General features: G+C 31.8%; 2 protein-coding genes across 2 annotated transcripts in view; both read right to left on the bottom strand.

Annotated features, from left to right (window-relative positions):
- gem (transcription factor CP2 like gemini) overlaps window positions 1-13,029 on the bottom strand; it is a 103,433-nt gene extending 90,404 nt beyond the window's left edge. The window contains exons 1-2 of the mRNA XM_072522725.1: window positions 12,872-13,029; window positions 12,697-12,792 (exon numbers count right to left, since the gene is read on the bottom strand). The gene's annotated coding sequence lies outside the window, so the exon portion shown is untranslated. The remainder of the gene's footprint in view (window positions 1-12,696; window positions 12,793-12,871) is intronic.
- On the bottom strand, window positions 3,409-4,416 carry LOC140433660 (probable inactive tRNA-specific adenosine deaminase-like protein 3). Its single transcript, XM_072521640.1, has one exon. It carries the CDS (start codon window positions 4,414-4,416, stop codon window positions 3,409-3,411), a length of 1,008 nt encoding a protein of 335 aa, XP_072377741.1.
- Window positions 13,030-16,042: the final 3,013 nt, after the last annotated feature.

Genomic DNA, 16,042 nt, shown 5'->3' with positions numbered 1-16,042 from the left:
TTGTCGTTAACACTTTTTTTAACCCTTTCGCTGCGTAAAGCGCACATGCGCGCCCTCCTATTTCTTTGTAAAATGCGTATGGCGCACATGAGCGGCCTATGTATATGGTGATTTCCATATACATTTAAAATTGACTCAGTTTCAGGAGATCAAGAAAACTTTGTCCGCATTTTATTAAAGGTCACTTCTATTCATAGGTGGCGTCGCGGCTCGGTGAATCATGTGGTTAGGTTTGCAAAGCTATTCATAGGTGGCGTCGCAGATCAGTTACTCACATAGTTAGGTTTTCAAAGGTGTTGTCGTTTCAAACGGTTTAGTGTGATTATAAGTTTAATTATTTGTATAATAATGGCCGATTTAAATAAAGCTGGACCTTCAGGCGTAAAAAGACGTAAGACCGTGAAAGTGAGAAATGAAAAAAATCTGAGTGTTGAGGAATTGATGCAGTTTTTATATAATTCAGACTCAGATGAAGATTATGAAGACTCTGGTGTAGATAACTAAGTAAATAAATGTAATAATAAACTTGTGGTCTGAAATTAATATTTTTAGTTGAAATTGAAAATGTTTCGGAAGACTCTTCTGAAAGTGATACTGAGGATGATGTACTACAGAACGAGTTAAATAATATCGTTGCAGATAATCCTGACGTACAGATTACAGACAATGAATGGACCGAAACAACTAGCGGTATGAAACAAATTCCATTTACAAAAAGAAGTGGATTGTTAGTCGATAGTCCTGGTGATAGTGCGTACGATTGGTTTAGGCTGTTGTTTGACGATGAACTTTTAAATATGATTGTCTTACAAACTAACAGTTATGCAGTCGAAGTTCTTTCTACCAGCAAAGGATGTGACCGTTCAAGGATTTCCCTATGGAAGGAATTAACAATATCGGAATTGCTAATATTTATTGGATTAACCTTCCATACAGGAACAATCCAATTGCCTAGCATACAAGACTACTGGAAGAAAAATAGATTATTTTCGACTTGTTTTTCTTCATACATGAGTAGAGACCGCTATTTGCTTATAATGCGATGCCTTCATTTTGCCGAAAATGTAAAAGAAAATGAACCAGTTCCAGTAGATCGACTATATAAGGTAAGACCCTTGCTAGATCATTTTAATAACAAAATGAAGACGGTATACTATCCAGGAAAGTATTTATCTCTAGACGAATCTATGATCTTGTGGAAAGGAAAACTGATATTCAAGCAATATCTCCCTAAGAAACGACATAAGTATGGAGTAAAGCTTTATATGCTGACAGAAGCCGATTCAACAATTTTGGATATCCATATATATGCTGGTGCAGGTGACGCAACTGCTGGTAAGTCTCATACAGAAAGAGTGGGAGAGTTTTCGACCATGGACATTCGCTTCATATGGACAACTATTACAATAGTTATAACTTGGCCAAATTACTACTGGATAAAAATAGTTTTTGTACAGGCACTCTGAGAAAAGATAGGAAAGGCTGTCCAAAAAACGTCGTAGACGCAAAGTTAAAAAAAGGCCAGACCAAAAGTATGTACCTCAACAACATAATGGTTGGAAAATGGCGAGACAAAAGAGATATCATTTACATTTCAACTGAATATAAAAATGAGATGGTAACCGTAAGAAATAGACGAGGGGATGAGAAAATTAAACCACTGCCAATCATTCAATATAATAAATATATGGGCGGAGTAGATCTTCAAGACCAAATGTCTTCTTATTATCCACCGACACGCAAAACTTTACGTTGGTACAAAAAAATTGGCATACATCTGTTTCAGCTATATTTGCAAAATGCTCATAGATTGTATAATAAGTACCACGGAAATAACAAAATGTCATATTATAAGTTTCGATTGTAAATACTTGAAAAGTTATTACCAGAAAAATGTCAAGGAACAGCAGTTGTAACGGCAGAAGTAGCAGTTACTTCGGGTGTAAACCACACACCTTCAAAAATTGAGTTACATAATGAACGTGGTAAAACTCTTAGAAAAAAATGTCGGACATGCAATAAAAATAAGATACGTAAGGATACTATTTATCATTGTCAAGAATGTCCCGATAAACCTGGCCTCTGCTTAGGCAAATGTTTCAGAGAATATCATGTATCAATATAGAAAGACATTAGGAAAAAATTAATATTTTGTATACTTTTATTTTACATTATATGTTATTTGTTTATTTTACATCCTGTTTGAATGAATAAAATTTTAGTTTAGATCAAAAAAGTCGATTTAATTTACTAAATACAAAAATTTGTATCAAGCGCACAAGTGCGTCCTTCGCATTTTTAAAAGAAATTCCTTGAAAACTGCGTACAGCGCACATGTGCGTCTTGCAAAAATTCAAAAGAAAAATTATAATAATCCGTTTTAACATATGTACAAAAAACAATTGTTGAAAAAATATCGCATTTAGTGTTAAAAAACTACTGCCGCACTGGTCAGCGATATGTATTTATTTGACGCAGCAAAAGCTAATTTTCAGCTATTTGAGTTTTTTAAATATTTTCTGAACAAATATTTTACAAATATTTTTTTATTTATAGTACCTCAACTGACTTGTTAAACTTTTTGTTTTCATTTGACTCTTTTTCTTCAAATTGGAATGACCAGCTATTAATGTTTCATACTTGTTTCATAATTCGTTGTATTTTGCTTCAAAATCTACTTCAGTCATTGAATCTATATTGTCACCAGCTTGTTCAAAAATTATTTCAGATTCAGTAGGTTAAAGTAGGTAAAATAAGTTAGGTTAAAAAATTATTATAGGCATTTTATTGCTTAATGCAATTTACCTAATAATTCATTTTGAAGATCTCTTTCATAGTCATTGTTTGTAAAATAAACAGACAATATTCTACTAGAATCAGGATTCAAATTATCGGCTCTTGTGCATCGATTAACCCATTCGGCTCTTATAGTTTTCGACAATAAATCCTTTCCTTTTGGAAAACTGTGAAAAATAACAAGCATGTCCTTAGTTTTTACAATCTTAAAATTATTGTCACAACCGCATATGGCACATCTATAACTACCCATTTTTTTACACAAGTAGATCGAAATATACAGAAGCAATAAACAATAATTAAATACTCTTGAGGCCGTTAAATCGCTAATACAACAAAAAAATTGGCAGCACGCACAACTATTCTATAGAAAACAATAAGAAATGTCACACACGAATCCCCACGCCTATGTCACACTCAACACAAGGGCATTTCTTACATTAGCGCATAGGACAGAATCTATCCTTCTAGTTAACCGTTTTTTGGAAGCAGTAAAGCAAGTCAACCTAAAAGTATATCATCTTGTGATAGAAAATCAGTAATAACAAGAATAAATTTAATAAAAATATAATATATTGTAAATAAAAAAACAGTAGTGTTTTAAACCAAATATCAAACATCAAAATTATTTAAACTTCTACATTTATCCACTAATAGTCCACCAAAAACTTCGTAATGATGATTTAAATCTTTAACTGTATGAATCTTACACAAACTTTCGAGTGCTCCATGTGAACTTTTCACTCCGAAAAAAACTCGCTTTGCACGACTATGTACTAGTGCCATAGCGCACATAACACATGGTTCTCTAGTCAAATAAACATAATATCCTGTACACAAATATGGACCATCTGCAGGATCTGTTAGTTCATCTTTTACTTTAAAATCCTGTGCTCCAAACAAAACTGTGGCGTAAGTTTCTTGAAGGTGTTTTAGTAATTCCTGTGGTACTCCAACCGTAGATTCTGTATTGGCGCTGCTTATCCATACCCCCCCTTTTTGTGTTTTGGACACATTATCTACAGCAACCATAGCTGCATGTCTACAGGGACCTTTCTCTATCTCATTATATCCGACAGCAACTACAGAATTGATTTTAGGATCCACAACTACACATCCAATTTGTTTATTTTTGTATTTTGCAACATCTACTGCTATTGACATGTATTGGTAATGAGATTCCAGCTCTTTTGGTGAAAATAAAGTGTTTGTCGTTAGTTTTTCTAGATACTTATTAGGATGAAAATTACAAGGCCAAAATTTGTTCATTTTATCAAATTGTTTTCTAGTTTTTGGAGGTAATTTTGACACCTGTGCAATTCTTATAGTATTTCCCAGGAGTGAAATATCAAAACCTTTCTCTACAAGTATATTTTTCAATTCTTCTTGTGGAATAGATGCAGAATATAAAAGTATTTCCTTATTTTTCATTCTTTTTAAGTGTGTTAATTCTGCTAATGGCAATAAGGTATTTAAACCAACTATCACTTGACTTATTTTCTTACTGTCACTTATAGTATCTACATACACATCGATAAGGGGTGGATCACAAATCAAGTCATCTGCCAAAATTGGATATAATTTAAGGTTATCATCCCTTTCTTCTGCCCATTCATCCATATTTAATTTCATTATTTTTGCAGGTTTCATGGTAATATATTATTTCATAGCATTTTATAATCGGTAAAAATTTATTTGGTCTTCATTTTGGAATCTGAAAAAAATTGAATGGATAATATTGTCACCAACACTTCACTCTAAATTTTTTAACACGTAAATAAAAATCGTTTTGTTTGACTCGTAAATGAGTATATGTTAACCGCAGATAGAGAAATTAAAAAAAACGAGACAGAGGGAATTTTGACAATTTTGAGCACTTTTTTATAGTTTCATTACTTTCGAACTAACTTTTATATTGTTTTAATAATTGGAGAACGTACTCCTCTTATGGTGTTAAATCCGATCCGGTTTAAAAAAAACAAAACATATTTTCAAGCGGACAACACTATGTATAAGAGATTCTGGAGGATGGTTTCCATATTTGGAAAGGGTGCAAGTATTCAATTTATGGATATATTTTGTTTCTTTGGAAAACATATTTTAATAAAAATTTTTGGTCAAGTCGGGTAATTATCTGTATTTTTTGGGTACAAATTGTATTAGAGGAACTTTCAATACCGTAAAATTATAACTTCAATACTAATTATACAAATTTTAAAACTAAAAATATTTTTCCACTATTTGTGATCATTTTAATATTTAAACCTTATGATTATAAGTCCGTTTTAGCGCCAAATGTCGGAATGACGTACTTTGGCAGCGAAAAAGAAACGCAAGTTACTACGTATCTTAATAAACCATAAACGTACTCATTTTAATAGTCGCAAAAAAACAAACAAGATAATAGTTAAAAATTCTACATGCAGTAGAAACTTCAATACCTATTCCATTTTACTCAACCCATGATCTTTCCTTTTTTGTCAAATGCCTGACTGACATTCTAAGAATTTCTGGATTATTCTTTATTTCTTGACATACCTCCATATTTCTTTGACGAAGTTCTTCCATACTGTTCTCTCTTTAGCGCAACATTGTGATTTTACATATTCTCATATGTCGTAGTCAACACGGTTCAAGTCACATAAGGCTTGAAAGCCTCCCTCTATCCATTTATTAAAGAAGTTATTATTCAACAACAATAATAGTTTATTGAAACATCAAAGTTGTTACTGTTGCAGTCATCGTAATGTTATATAGCCATCTTAATTTATTATTTCTACTTGGTCGGATATAATATAAATTTAGCCATAATTTCGAAATCATTTCATTTAGACATACGGAATATTACATGAAAAATGTTCAGTCTTTTTTAACGATTTCAAAATCAAAAAATATACAGGGTGATTGAACCTTGTCGATTATCACTGCGCAGAGCGTTCGACATCCTCGCTGATGTCTTCTATAGAGCTTCCGAGATCTGTCTCCTGAGCCTCCAGACACTAATACACTGATCACTAACCAATACATTATCGCTACTGGGAACAGCGGACAGTTAATTTATACAGCAAATGGTGACGTGGTTTAGATGAAGGTTGGCGTAGGGATTAGCGTAGGGATTGGCGTAGGGATTAGCGTGGATATATATATATATATATATATATATATATATATATATATATATATATATATATATATATATATATATATATATATATTAGAAGTGATTATTTCGACCAAAAAATAATTTATAAATACGTTCAAATTATCGGGTATAGTGGTCTATAATAAAAATCTTTCTTTTTTCTAAATTACTCAATATTTCGCTATTTATTTAAAAGCTTACTCCTGAGCTATGCAGCATTATTTGGGTTTGGAACGCAAAAAAGTGCTCTTTCACCAAGACAATGCACCGGCTCACCGATCGGCCGTCGCCATGGCAAAATTACACGAATTGGGCTATGAATTGGTTGAACACCCACAGTATTCCCCAGATCTTGCCGCCAGCGATTTTTTCCTGTTTCCAAACCTAAAAAAATGGTACGGAGGACGCCGTTTCGCAACAAATGATGAAGTCGTCGCTGAAACTTCTGCCTATTTTGAAGAGCTCGAGCAAAAGTACTATTCGGATGGGATAAAAAAATTGGAACATCGTATTACTAAGTGTATCAAGCTAAAAGGGGACTATGTTGAGAAATAAATCGATTTAATTCCAAAAAACTTGTTTTTTCTATCAAAGGCTAGTTTTATATTAATCCACCCACGCATATAGGTATACAGTGTGCATATTAGTGGCACCGACCTTAGCAATACATTGGCCGAATTACAAAAGGTACTTCCTTTAAAAGCATGTCTCATGTATTATTACCCTGTCTTCCTTTTAAATTATGTAGCCATGATATTCTTAGGTATTGAGGATTGTTGCTTTGATTTCATATTGCGAGTGTTCAGTATATGAAAAAAGAAACATAATACTAGTAGTCACTACTAGTTAATTTAGGAGTATAGTAGATTAGTCTATTAGTCTTAGGTGTATGGGATACAAGAAAGGTAACAGGACCAGTGTTATGTTTCAACCGCTAATTAATACTTCTGGTTTTACCTAAGGTACTCATTTTATTCAGACTGAGTCAACATAGAACTTTTGGATATTCGTAAAAATATCTTAGTACTGCATAATGCCAGATATCGAACTGAAGCCTTCCATGTGGCCCAATTCTGTTTTTTTCTTCAAAAACTTCAATAAAAATTATTTTCAATAAAAGTTTAGGTTTAAATGAAATTTACATGTAGTGATGGATTCCCTTTAAGCATGTTTCATAAGTCAAGTAAAAAATGCTGAGTTCAAATGTGACACTCTTTTCACTGAAAATATTTAGTTCCTGAGATATTGACAAAAGTCGGAAAACAGCTAATTTTTCAAAAATCTTTAAAATGACTTTTGTTTAAAAAATTGATTTTCTGGTCAATTTGATGATGCTGGTATACAAAGTCTACAAGCAAAATGAGTTACAACTGATGGCATGACTTGCTAGAGAAGGAGTAGAGAGAGAAGGATGAGATCAAAGTAGATAGCAAACATGAGTAGAGGGACCTATGAATGATATAGACAAAGAGGTGGTGGTAGTAGAGGAGAGGACAGGAGGGGAAAATAGACAAAACATGGACGGAAAGAACTCACAATGGAATTAAGAAATGTACCTAACACTGAGATGGAGATTAAACAGTGAATAAGGAAGATTTCATTCTTATGTGAATCAGCTGCTAAATAGGGTGGATTGGCTGAGATTTGCTCAGCCTTTCCTGCTGAGAAAGCCTCAAATCATTGCTATAAGAATTCGTAAAGGACTGTATGAATAGATGACAACATTACTATAAGAAGACAGACAGTTAGGAGGAAGAGATGAAGTGATCAGGGATAATAGATTAGAAACAGAATATCATGTGGTAAAGAAGATGAGCAGGAAAATCTAAGCCTAAATTTTCCAGGAGCTACAGCAAAGAACTGTTCATAAATTGGTTCAAGAATTATGACCTATATAAACTGCCACTAAACAGGAGGCACTAAAAGGAAGTTTACATAAGAGCTCTTTCTGGCTATGGATTGCCATGTAATACATAGGAACTCAGGAACAGAGTGAGTTGTACCTTTTAGCACCAATGAACCTGTTTAGCTGAATTTAGCACCTGTTTGCCCTCTGTAGTGTCCAGGTAAAGATGAGGGATATTGAAGAGTCTGTGACCTTGCACCACCTTGCCCAATTACAAAGAATATTTGAATATTATTGAATCCATATGTCAAGTGCATAATAACATATTTTTGTCAAAGTATAGTATGTCACATTGAGTAAATTGCAGAAGACAACTTTTTTGTTTGGGCAGACATTGGATTATAATTATATTTCATCTAGATCTGTGCTTCTATTTTTTTAGTATGTAGAAATAAAAAGCAATACGAGTAATAAAAGCAACAAAAGTTTGAAGACAATTATTGAAGATAACATCAGATGGAGAATTTATATAGACAGTATATGAACATATAGTCACTTTGAGGTAGGTCAGAAACAAAATCAGAGTCCAAGAAAGGTTTATGAATGAATGAATATTATGGTGAATTTGGCCTTGAGGCAGGGCCTATTTCTTAATTGTTTAGATACTTAGACCAACCAGTGTTTTGTCTTTCTTTACTATTTGTACCTTCATGTGTTCTGGTTTGTATGTTAGCTGCATAAGTAATATAACAAATTTTTCAGTTAGCTTGATGCAAAATGATTCACTATGTAATTATATTTGTAATATTTTATCAGTTGTATATTTTGTATAGCTGTAATTTAATTCTGTAAAAAAGTTTATACAAAAGGAATATGAGAATATAAGTATGTGAATCTTTTACTAACTGGTTTTTATAATAAATATACAATACAATGCAATATACATACAGTAAAACCTCCGTTAACCGAAATAATTGGGGGGGAGGCCGTTTCGGATAACAAGAATTTCGGTTAAAAATAACATTGTTTTTTATAATATTCTTGAGTTGATTTCGTAATGTTTTCTAATAAGTAAATCCAAAATAAAGTAATAAAATTAAGGAAAATGAACAAGTTTAACATGCTTTTTTAAAGAAATTTGCTATTTTTTTTGCGTTTTCGTTTGACAACGATGTTTCTCTCTCCCTCCATCGTTAATTTGCATAACGTCATGAGTTTGCCTCATTCGATTGTTCGACGAAACGTAAAGCAATCTGAAAAGGACAAAACTTTATATAATGACAACAAAAATTAAGAATCTAGTCGTGTCCCTAACTAATTAGGCCTACTGTATAAAATTCTTTCCTCTAAAGCATTGAAAATCTCGTCGACGGTCTTGTGCTGCCTGTTGCCTCTTGGGTCGTCATCTTCGTCATCTGATATGCTCAGGTTGTCTTGATAAAGAACCATATCAATGATGTCCTGGTCGATGAATTCACGTTCTGAGTCATCAGCTGCTAACCAGTCACATATCTCTTCTTAGTTAATTTCGTCATGTCCCTGCAAATTTTTAATGAAAGGTTGAATTTATTCTCTCGTTTTCTTACCATTTTCTTCTTCAGGATCGCCAATCAAAAAGTTTGTTCCAGTATTTTTCCAAAGTTGAAGATTTGATCTTGGCCCACAACTCAGCTCACCAATAAAAATGTTTTATTGTTAAAGATTTGAGAATTTCGGGAACACTTTTGGATTAATTCGTCTCCTGTAATAACAGATGTCTTAAGAATGCTTCTCTATAATGTCTCTTGAATGTCTCTATGACTCCCTGGTCTAACGGCTGGATTAAGCTTGTGACATTCGGTGGCAAAAATCTAACAATTGTCACCATTTTATAGATTTTGAGGGTGGGGGCGCATTGTCAACAAGCAACAATGCTTTGATGAGAAGGTTTTTTGATTTTAAAAAGGATTTTACACTTGAGACGAATTCATTTTCAAACCATACTAAAAATAAAGTGGTCGACATCCATGAACTTTTTTGGCTTCTATACCTTAAAATGCCTTTTCGGAAATATCTTTTAGAGCTCTTGGTTTTTGTGATTTCCCAACACACATAGACATCAATTGGTGAGTGAAATTAACGGAATTGTTTACGTTTTGCGACAAACATTTACTTTTTATTGACGAAATTATTGAAACTGTCAGCAGTTTCGGTTAAACAATGTTTCGGTTAAGGGAGGTTTTACTGTATTGCAATATGTAACTGATTAACATAATATTATTCCAAAGTAAGACTGTAAGTTACTTCAATGAGCAAAGGAATATGACTTATTGTCACATATATACTTAACATACATATATATATATATATATATATATATATATATATATATATATATATATATATATATATATATATATATATATATATATATATATATATAAATATAAACTGGTTAAAGTTGGAGTTTCCACATAATTGCAGCCCAAAATAAAAACATATTCTTAAAGACAAATAAACTTAGTACATTGGTATAATAATATACTAAATTTTTTGACAAAGTCCTCAATGAAAATGGAAAAACATAAATACCCAAATAAATGACTATCTGAAAAAGAATCCATTGCATTTTTTAGTCACTTAGAGAATTCATTATTGCTTTCTAATAGTAGACTTTTCAAGAATTTGATTGAATGAGTAAAAAAATTGTAAAATCTTACAACTATTATTTGGAGAATTGTTTTCATTTATAAGTTTAGTAAAAATTTGGCATATTATTATTATTTACATTCTTCTTCTCATTGCGCCGTCTCCTTTCGAAGGTTGGCGATCCAAATGGCAATTGTAGTTTTGGAAACTGCTGCGCGAAAGATCTCTGCGGATGAGCGGTCGAACCATCTCCTCAGGTCTTTCAGCCACGAGTTCTGGCGTCTTCCTACTGATCTTTTGCCCTGTACTTTTCCTTCCAGTATAACTTGAAGTAATTCATATCTTTCGCCTCTCAGCACATGACCCAAGTATTGCATTTTCCTCTCTTTGATTATTCTTAGTAATTCTTTTTGTTTACACATGCGACGAAGTACCTCAACATTAGTAACTCTTTGTACCCATGGAATCCTCAACATTCGTCTGTATATATACATCTCAAAGGAATCTATTCTTTTTTCTATTTCAGAGTCCATTGTCCAACTTTCACAGCCATACAGTAAGACAGAAAAAATGTAACATCTGATCATTCGGATTCTAAGCTGTAAACTAAGGTCTGATCTTGTAAAAAATGTTTTAATGCTGATAAATGTTTTCCTTGCTTGTTCGATTCTTGACAGGATTTCTTTTTTTGGATTACACTGACTATTGATATTTGTTCCCAAATATTTTATGGAATTTACCTGTTCTATTATTTGACCCTTGGCATACACCTGTACGTTTATTGGTGTCTTTGAAAATACTAAAGTTTTAGTTTTGGAAACGTTTAGATGTAAACCGAACATTTCGCTGTGGTGAACTACCGCATTTATTATATTTTGTAGTTCTTGTGCGTTGCTGGCTATTAAGACGGTATAATCAGCATATCTGATGTTGTCTATGCTGATTCCGTTAATCTTAATTCCGCCTTGGACCTCGTCTAATGCTTCTCTGAATATAGACTCCGAATACAAATTAATTAAAATTATTTACATTACAAGGAGCTAAACAATTATTTCTTTTCTATTCTACTAACCCTTAAATGTTTGTTAACTATACAGCGTTCCGCGTTAAGAAAATAACATTAGGCTTATGGAGATCAGTGTTGCCAAAACTCTCAGGCATGCTGTTTACTAGATTGTCGATATATTTTTCGAATTTCCATTTTCAATTAACATTTAACTGTAAAGTCAGAATAACAACTGAAGAACCACAAAACCTTATTATTATGTAGTCTCAGAGAACAACATAAAATAGCTGACATATGTACACCGTATTATTTTAAGTTGCAATTAGTAATTAGATATATGCATTCCAAGCGGTCCGTTTATTTGCTTTTAAACCTTTAATAGCCGGCAAAGTGCATGATTTAACTAAGCAATATTTTTTACTGATTTCTATGATTCATGGTATATGATATTCTTACAGAAAAACAAATAAACTATCGTTACTACAATTAAAATAAGATAAAATAAAATTATCTTTTGTAAATACTATTTATTTAATTAAAATCATTTTCCCTACTTTTCATCTCTTGTTTCAAATGGGCACTTTTGGTCAATTACGTTAAAAAACATTAATTTAATTCATGTCTGTGAAAACGAAAATACAAATTATACATCCCTGAATCGTGCTTGTGTTCATCGTGGCATCGCTGCGCTTCTATCGTCCATAAGAAATACATGGCCCTATCTCCGCAATATTATTTTCTTAACGTGAAACACTCTATAGATATTAAATATTGGTTAGTGTTGTAATTTTTCGGTATTGACATGTTTATTGTGCACTAGATTATCTATTAAGTTTGGAACCATCTTAAATACAAAAAAATAGTAAACATCTTATCTTTATTATTTTTCATTTATTCATATAATATAATTTGTTGATTCACATTTTGGTAAAAATTTGTGAAAAAATTGTGGGTGTAAATAACTGGTGTCATTAACGCAATAATTGATTTAGGTAGGGGATAAACATTAGTATATTATTAAGTTGAATACTCCAGAATTATAAAAATTTGTCCAGTGCAAACATTGATTCGACCTTGAGCAAATCAGTTAACCTCAATTTAAAGAAGTCAATTAATAATTCCAAAAACAGTATTTTAGAATTTTTGCAATTAAAAAGGCCAGGTCTAGAGTAATTAATGGTGTTAGTCCACAATAAACAGTGAATACATCACTACATAAAATATTTGTTTAAAAAATACTATCAAGATTTTAGTTAAAATATTAAAACGGAATCTTACCAAATCCAGTACTATAAATTATGGAAAATATCACAGGCACTCATAACGTCGATTGATGTCTCAATCATAGGTTGTTTAAACATTAATTGTAATAAGCTGTAAAAACAAGTACAACTTAATAAGGTGGTAAAAAGGATATATGTAATTTTGATATAATTTTGTATTAGCTACTTACTTATACAAAAGAAGGTGTTATAAATTTTTTTATTTTTGTAACAAATTTTATTCTTTTGATAAGATTGTGATACTTTAAAAATCGTAAATTGAATAACATACAAAAGAAAATGTCAAAATGAGAGAAGTTGAGGTTATAACCTAAAACATTGGAGCAAAAGATAAATAAAAATCACAACTGCGTACTGCGTGTAATGATATGACAGACAGATTATTCTTACATTTATGGGGTTATAAATTTATTAAAGATAAAAAATGATTGTTTAGACGATTAACTGTTGAATATATTATATACTATTACAAATGAGTATAGAATTGGATACTGGTCAAAACAAACCAACTTTTTTAACATCCAATTATGATGCGATCCTCTTATAAAATTTAGTTCCATAATTTAATTGACTATAGAGACCACATAAAGACAGCTTTTATTTACGCATGAAGGGTCAACGATTTACTTATCATTTTTGTTAATATTTATATGATATACTCAATTCTAACGCCGTATGCAACCACCATAACACAAGCTCATTCCAAAATGCTCCTTTAGCATCCAGCGCATTGCACAATGGCTACTTTGCAAATAGAGTAATATATGTAACAGCCCTTTAAACTTGTAGCCTAAATTAATTTTAAAAAGTACCTTTACAAAACATGATTCTAAAGCTATGTTCTTGTGACATTTCTATAGCATCTATATTTAATCGGAATAAACCACAATTATAATTGAAAATATGTTATATTTCTATTTGTGACGGTTTGATTTTCAGTTAAAAAATTTGGAGGCATTTTTAAGAATGAGTTATTTTGAGAATAATTTTCTAGGTGGAAATCCAAACTCAAATCCAAACGTATTTTTAAATGAAATTCTGGTTTAAACTCATTAAATGCAAAATATGTCTTATAGACAAGTTATATTTTAAATGACGAATATATTATACGTAGCTCATTTAGCAGTCATTGCGCGTTCTTATTCATCACGTTTTTTATTTTGTAAAGCTCATATATTTCTCATAAAAACAGTTCTTATATTGGTATACGTTTTTATTTTAACAGTTTTATTTTATTTGTATGTTTTCGGAAGGTATTGTGGTATTATCACATTATCATCGAGTTAGATTCTAACTCGATGGGTATTATGGACACCATGTATGTATTGATGTATTGGCAACTCTGCTCTGATTTCGTGTAATAACCTACGTGTTCGAGCAAAAAGACAAGACAAGATGTCGTTCTGTCACCGGTTCTGTGCAGTGCAGTTGTGAAAATGACGTATAATATATTATACGTCATTGGTGATAAACATACTTAAAGGCAGGTTTAAACCACGGTTCGTAGACTTACTACGGTTGCCTCTTCCGACTGGGGTGGGGATGCTGGAGTTACGTCACCAGAGTACACAAGAATACAAAACCCATTTATTCGCGATTGAAACTGAATGTAGAGGGCAGGTCGATTGCAGTGTTGATTGGTTGAAGGGGAAGAATAACGTCACGAGAGTACAGTTTCGGGCTTAATGTTCATTGGTTAGGCGGAAGAGGCAACCGTAGTAAGTCTACGAACCATGGGTTTAAACCCAAGGTTAGTAGATATTAAGTAGGTTGTCTCGTAACTATAGACCAATCAAATGCTCGCTTTTTAAAGGCGGGAATACGTCACCCATACGACACTTTTAAAATTGCCATAAGCTTCAATGCTAATAAAAGGTTCAAAAACTTAGGTTTTGCAATATATTTTGGGATTTTCTTGGGTATAGGGATGTTAAGTGATTCTTATATTAGTAATTATATCAATTTTTTTTTTCTAAAATCAATAGTCTGATGACAAAAAATAGAATTGATTATAGTGATAATATTGTGTGTTTTAAATGGAGATAACAGTTTATTTCGCACAAAAACCCAAAAAACAGTAGAAAAAGTTCAAAAGCAAAAATACTAAATATGTAGGAACTTACTTATTATGTTTTTCCTGGAATTTGCAGCATTCTTATCATATCTAGTTGTAGGCAAAAAAAACCAATAGGTAATATAAATAATTTATTATTAGATTAAAATACAAAAAATTATTAGTCCTTCAAGCACAAATCTTCAAGCTATATATACTTATCTCATCTAAAAAATATATCATTATTATAACGTACAAAACTACATATAATTGTTATGACAAACCTTGATATCACGGCTACGAAAACACACTTCACAAGTGTTTATGTACACAAATAACTAAATAATAAGTCTCTATAAATAATGTTGTCCTTATACCTATACTTAAAAATAAAAACTAAACAATAACTAAACAAATAAACGAACTAATGATACTATAGAATAAAGACAACAACAAACGTGAACTTAAACTCAGACGTGCAGACAACTGTCCATCAACTGTCAAATTTGACTTTGTCGTATGAGTGACGTAGGCATTCTGCCTTCCCCTCGCTTCGCCCACATAGTTACGAGACAACCTACTTAACATCTACTAACCTTGGTTTAAACCACTGTAATCGAACGAAAGTGATATTTTGGCATAAATTGGTAACACTTATTTGACAGTTACGGTCATCGAGCAAAAAGACAAAAGAGGGAATGTAAAGGTAGTGGGGGCAAAAATATTGTTAGACAGGAAGTGCCATCTTGAGAGGCCAAATTAAACAAGGAAAGAGAGTCTTTCCTTGTTTAAGAAATCAAATTTAATTTGGTTATGTTATTATTTGTCCCAACTGTCACATGAAATCTTATTTATATTGAAGTTTTTTAACAATTGTTTCACATTTTAGACTGTTATCGTTAATATTTAATTAAAATTTTCTCGTCTAAGACACATTCTGAAAACTATTTTATAGCTACTGTTAATAAGTGTCGGAAAATTTAAATTTGGCGCATTCGCATTTCCGGATATGTCCGCCATCAGAGGCCACTTTTTTGGTCGCCTTTTCATAACGATTAGATTCCCTCTTTTGTCTTTTTGCTCGATGGTTACGGTGTTGACTAGAAATTAATAAGTAATGAAAAAAGTGTTGTTTTTGTTCCATTTATTCCATTTTACATCTTTATACGACGCATACAAGCTGCTCAAATTGTTTTTAACAAGATTATTTTTTAACTTTTGTTTTGTTTCTATTTATTTACATTAAATATTAATTTGTTTTGTTGTATAATTCACTTTTGCAATAATT

This window comes from Diabrotica undecimpunctata, chromosome 2 (assembly GCF_040954645.1).
Source record: "Diabrotica undecimpunctata isolate CICGRU chromosome 2, icDiaUnde3, whole genome shotgun sequence".
Classification (NCBI taxonomy): Eukaryota; Metazoa; Arthropoda; class Insecta; order Coleoptera; family Chrysomelidae; genus Diabrotica; species Diabrotica undecimpunctata.
Note: the sequence above shows the minus strand (reverse complement) of the source record. Positions and strands in the feature narration are given on the sequence as shown.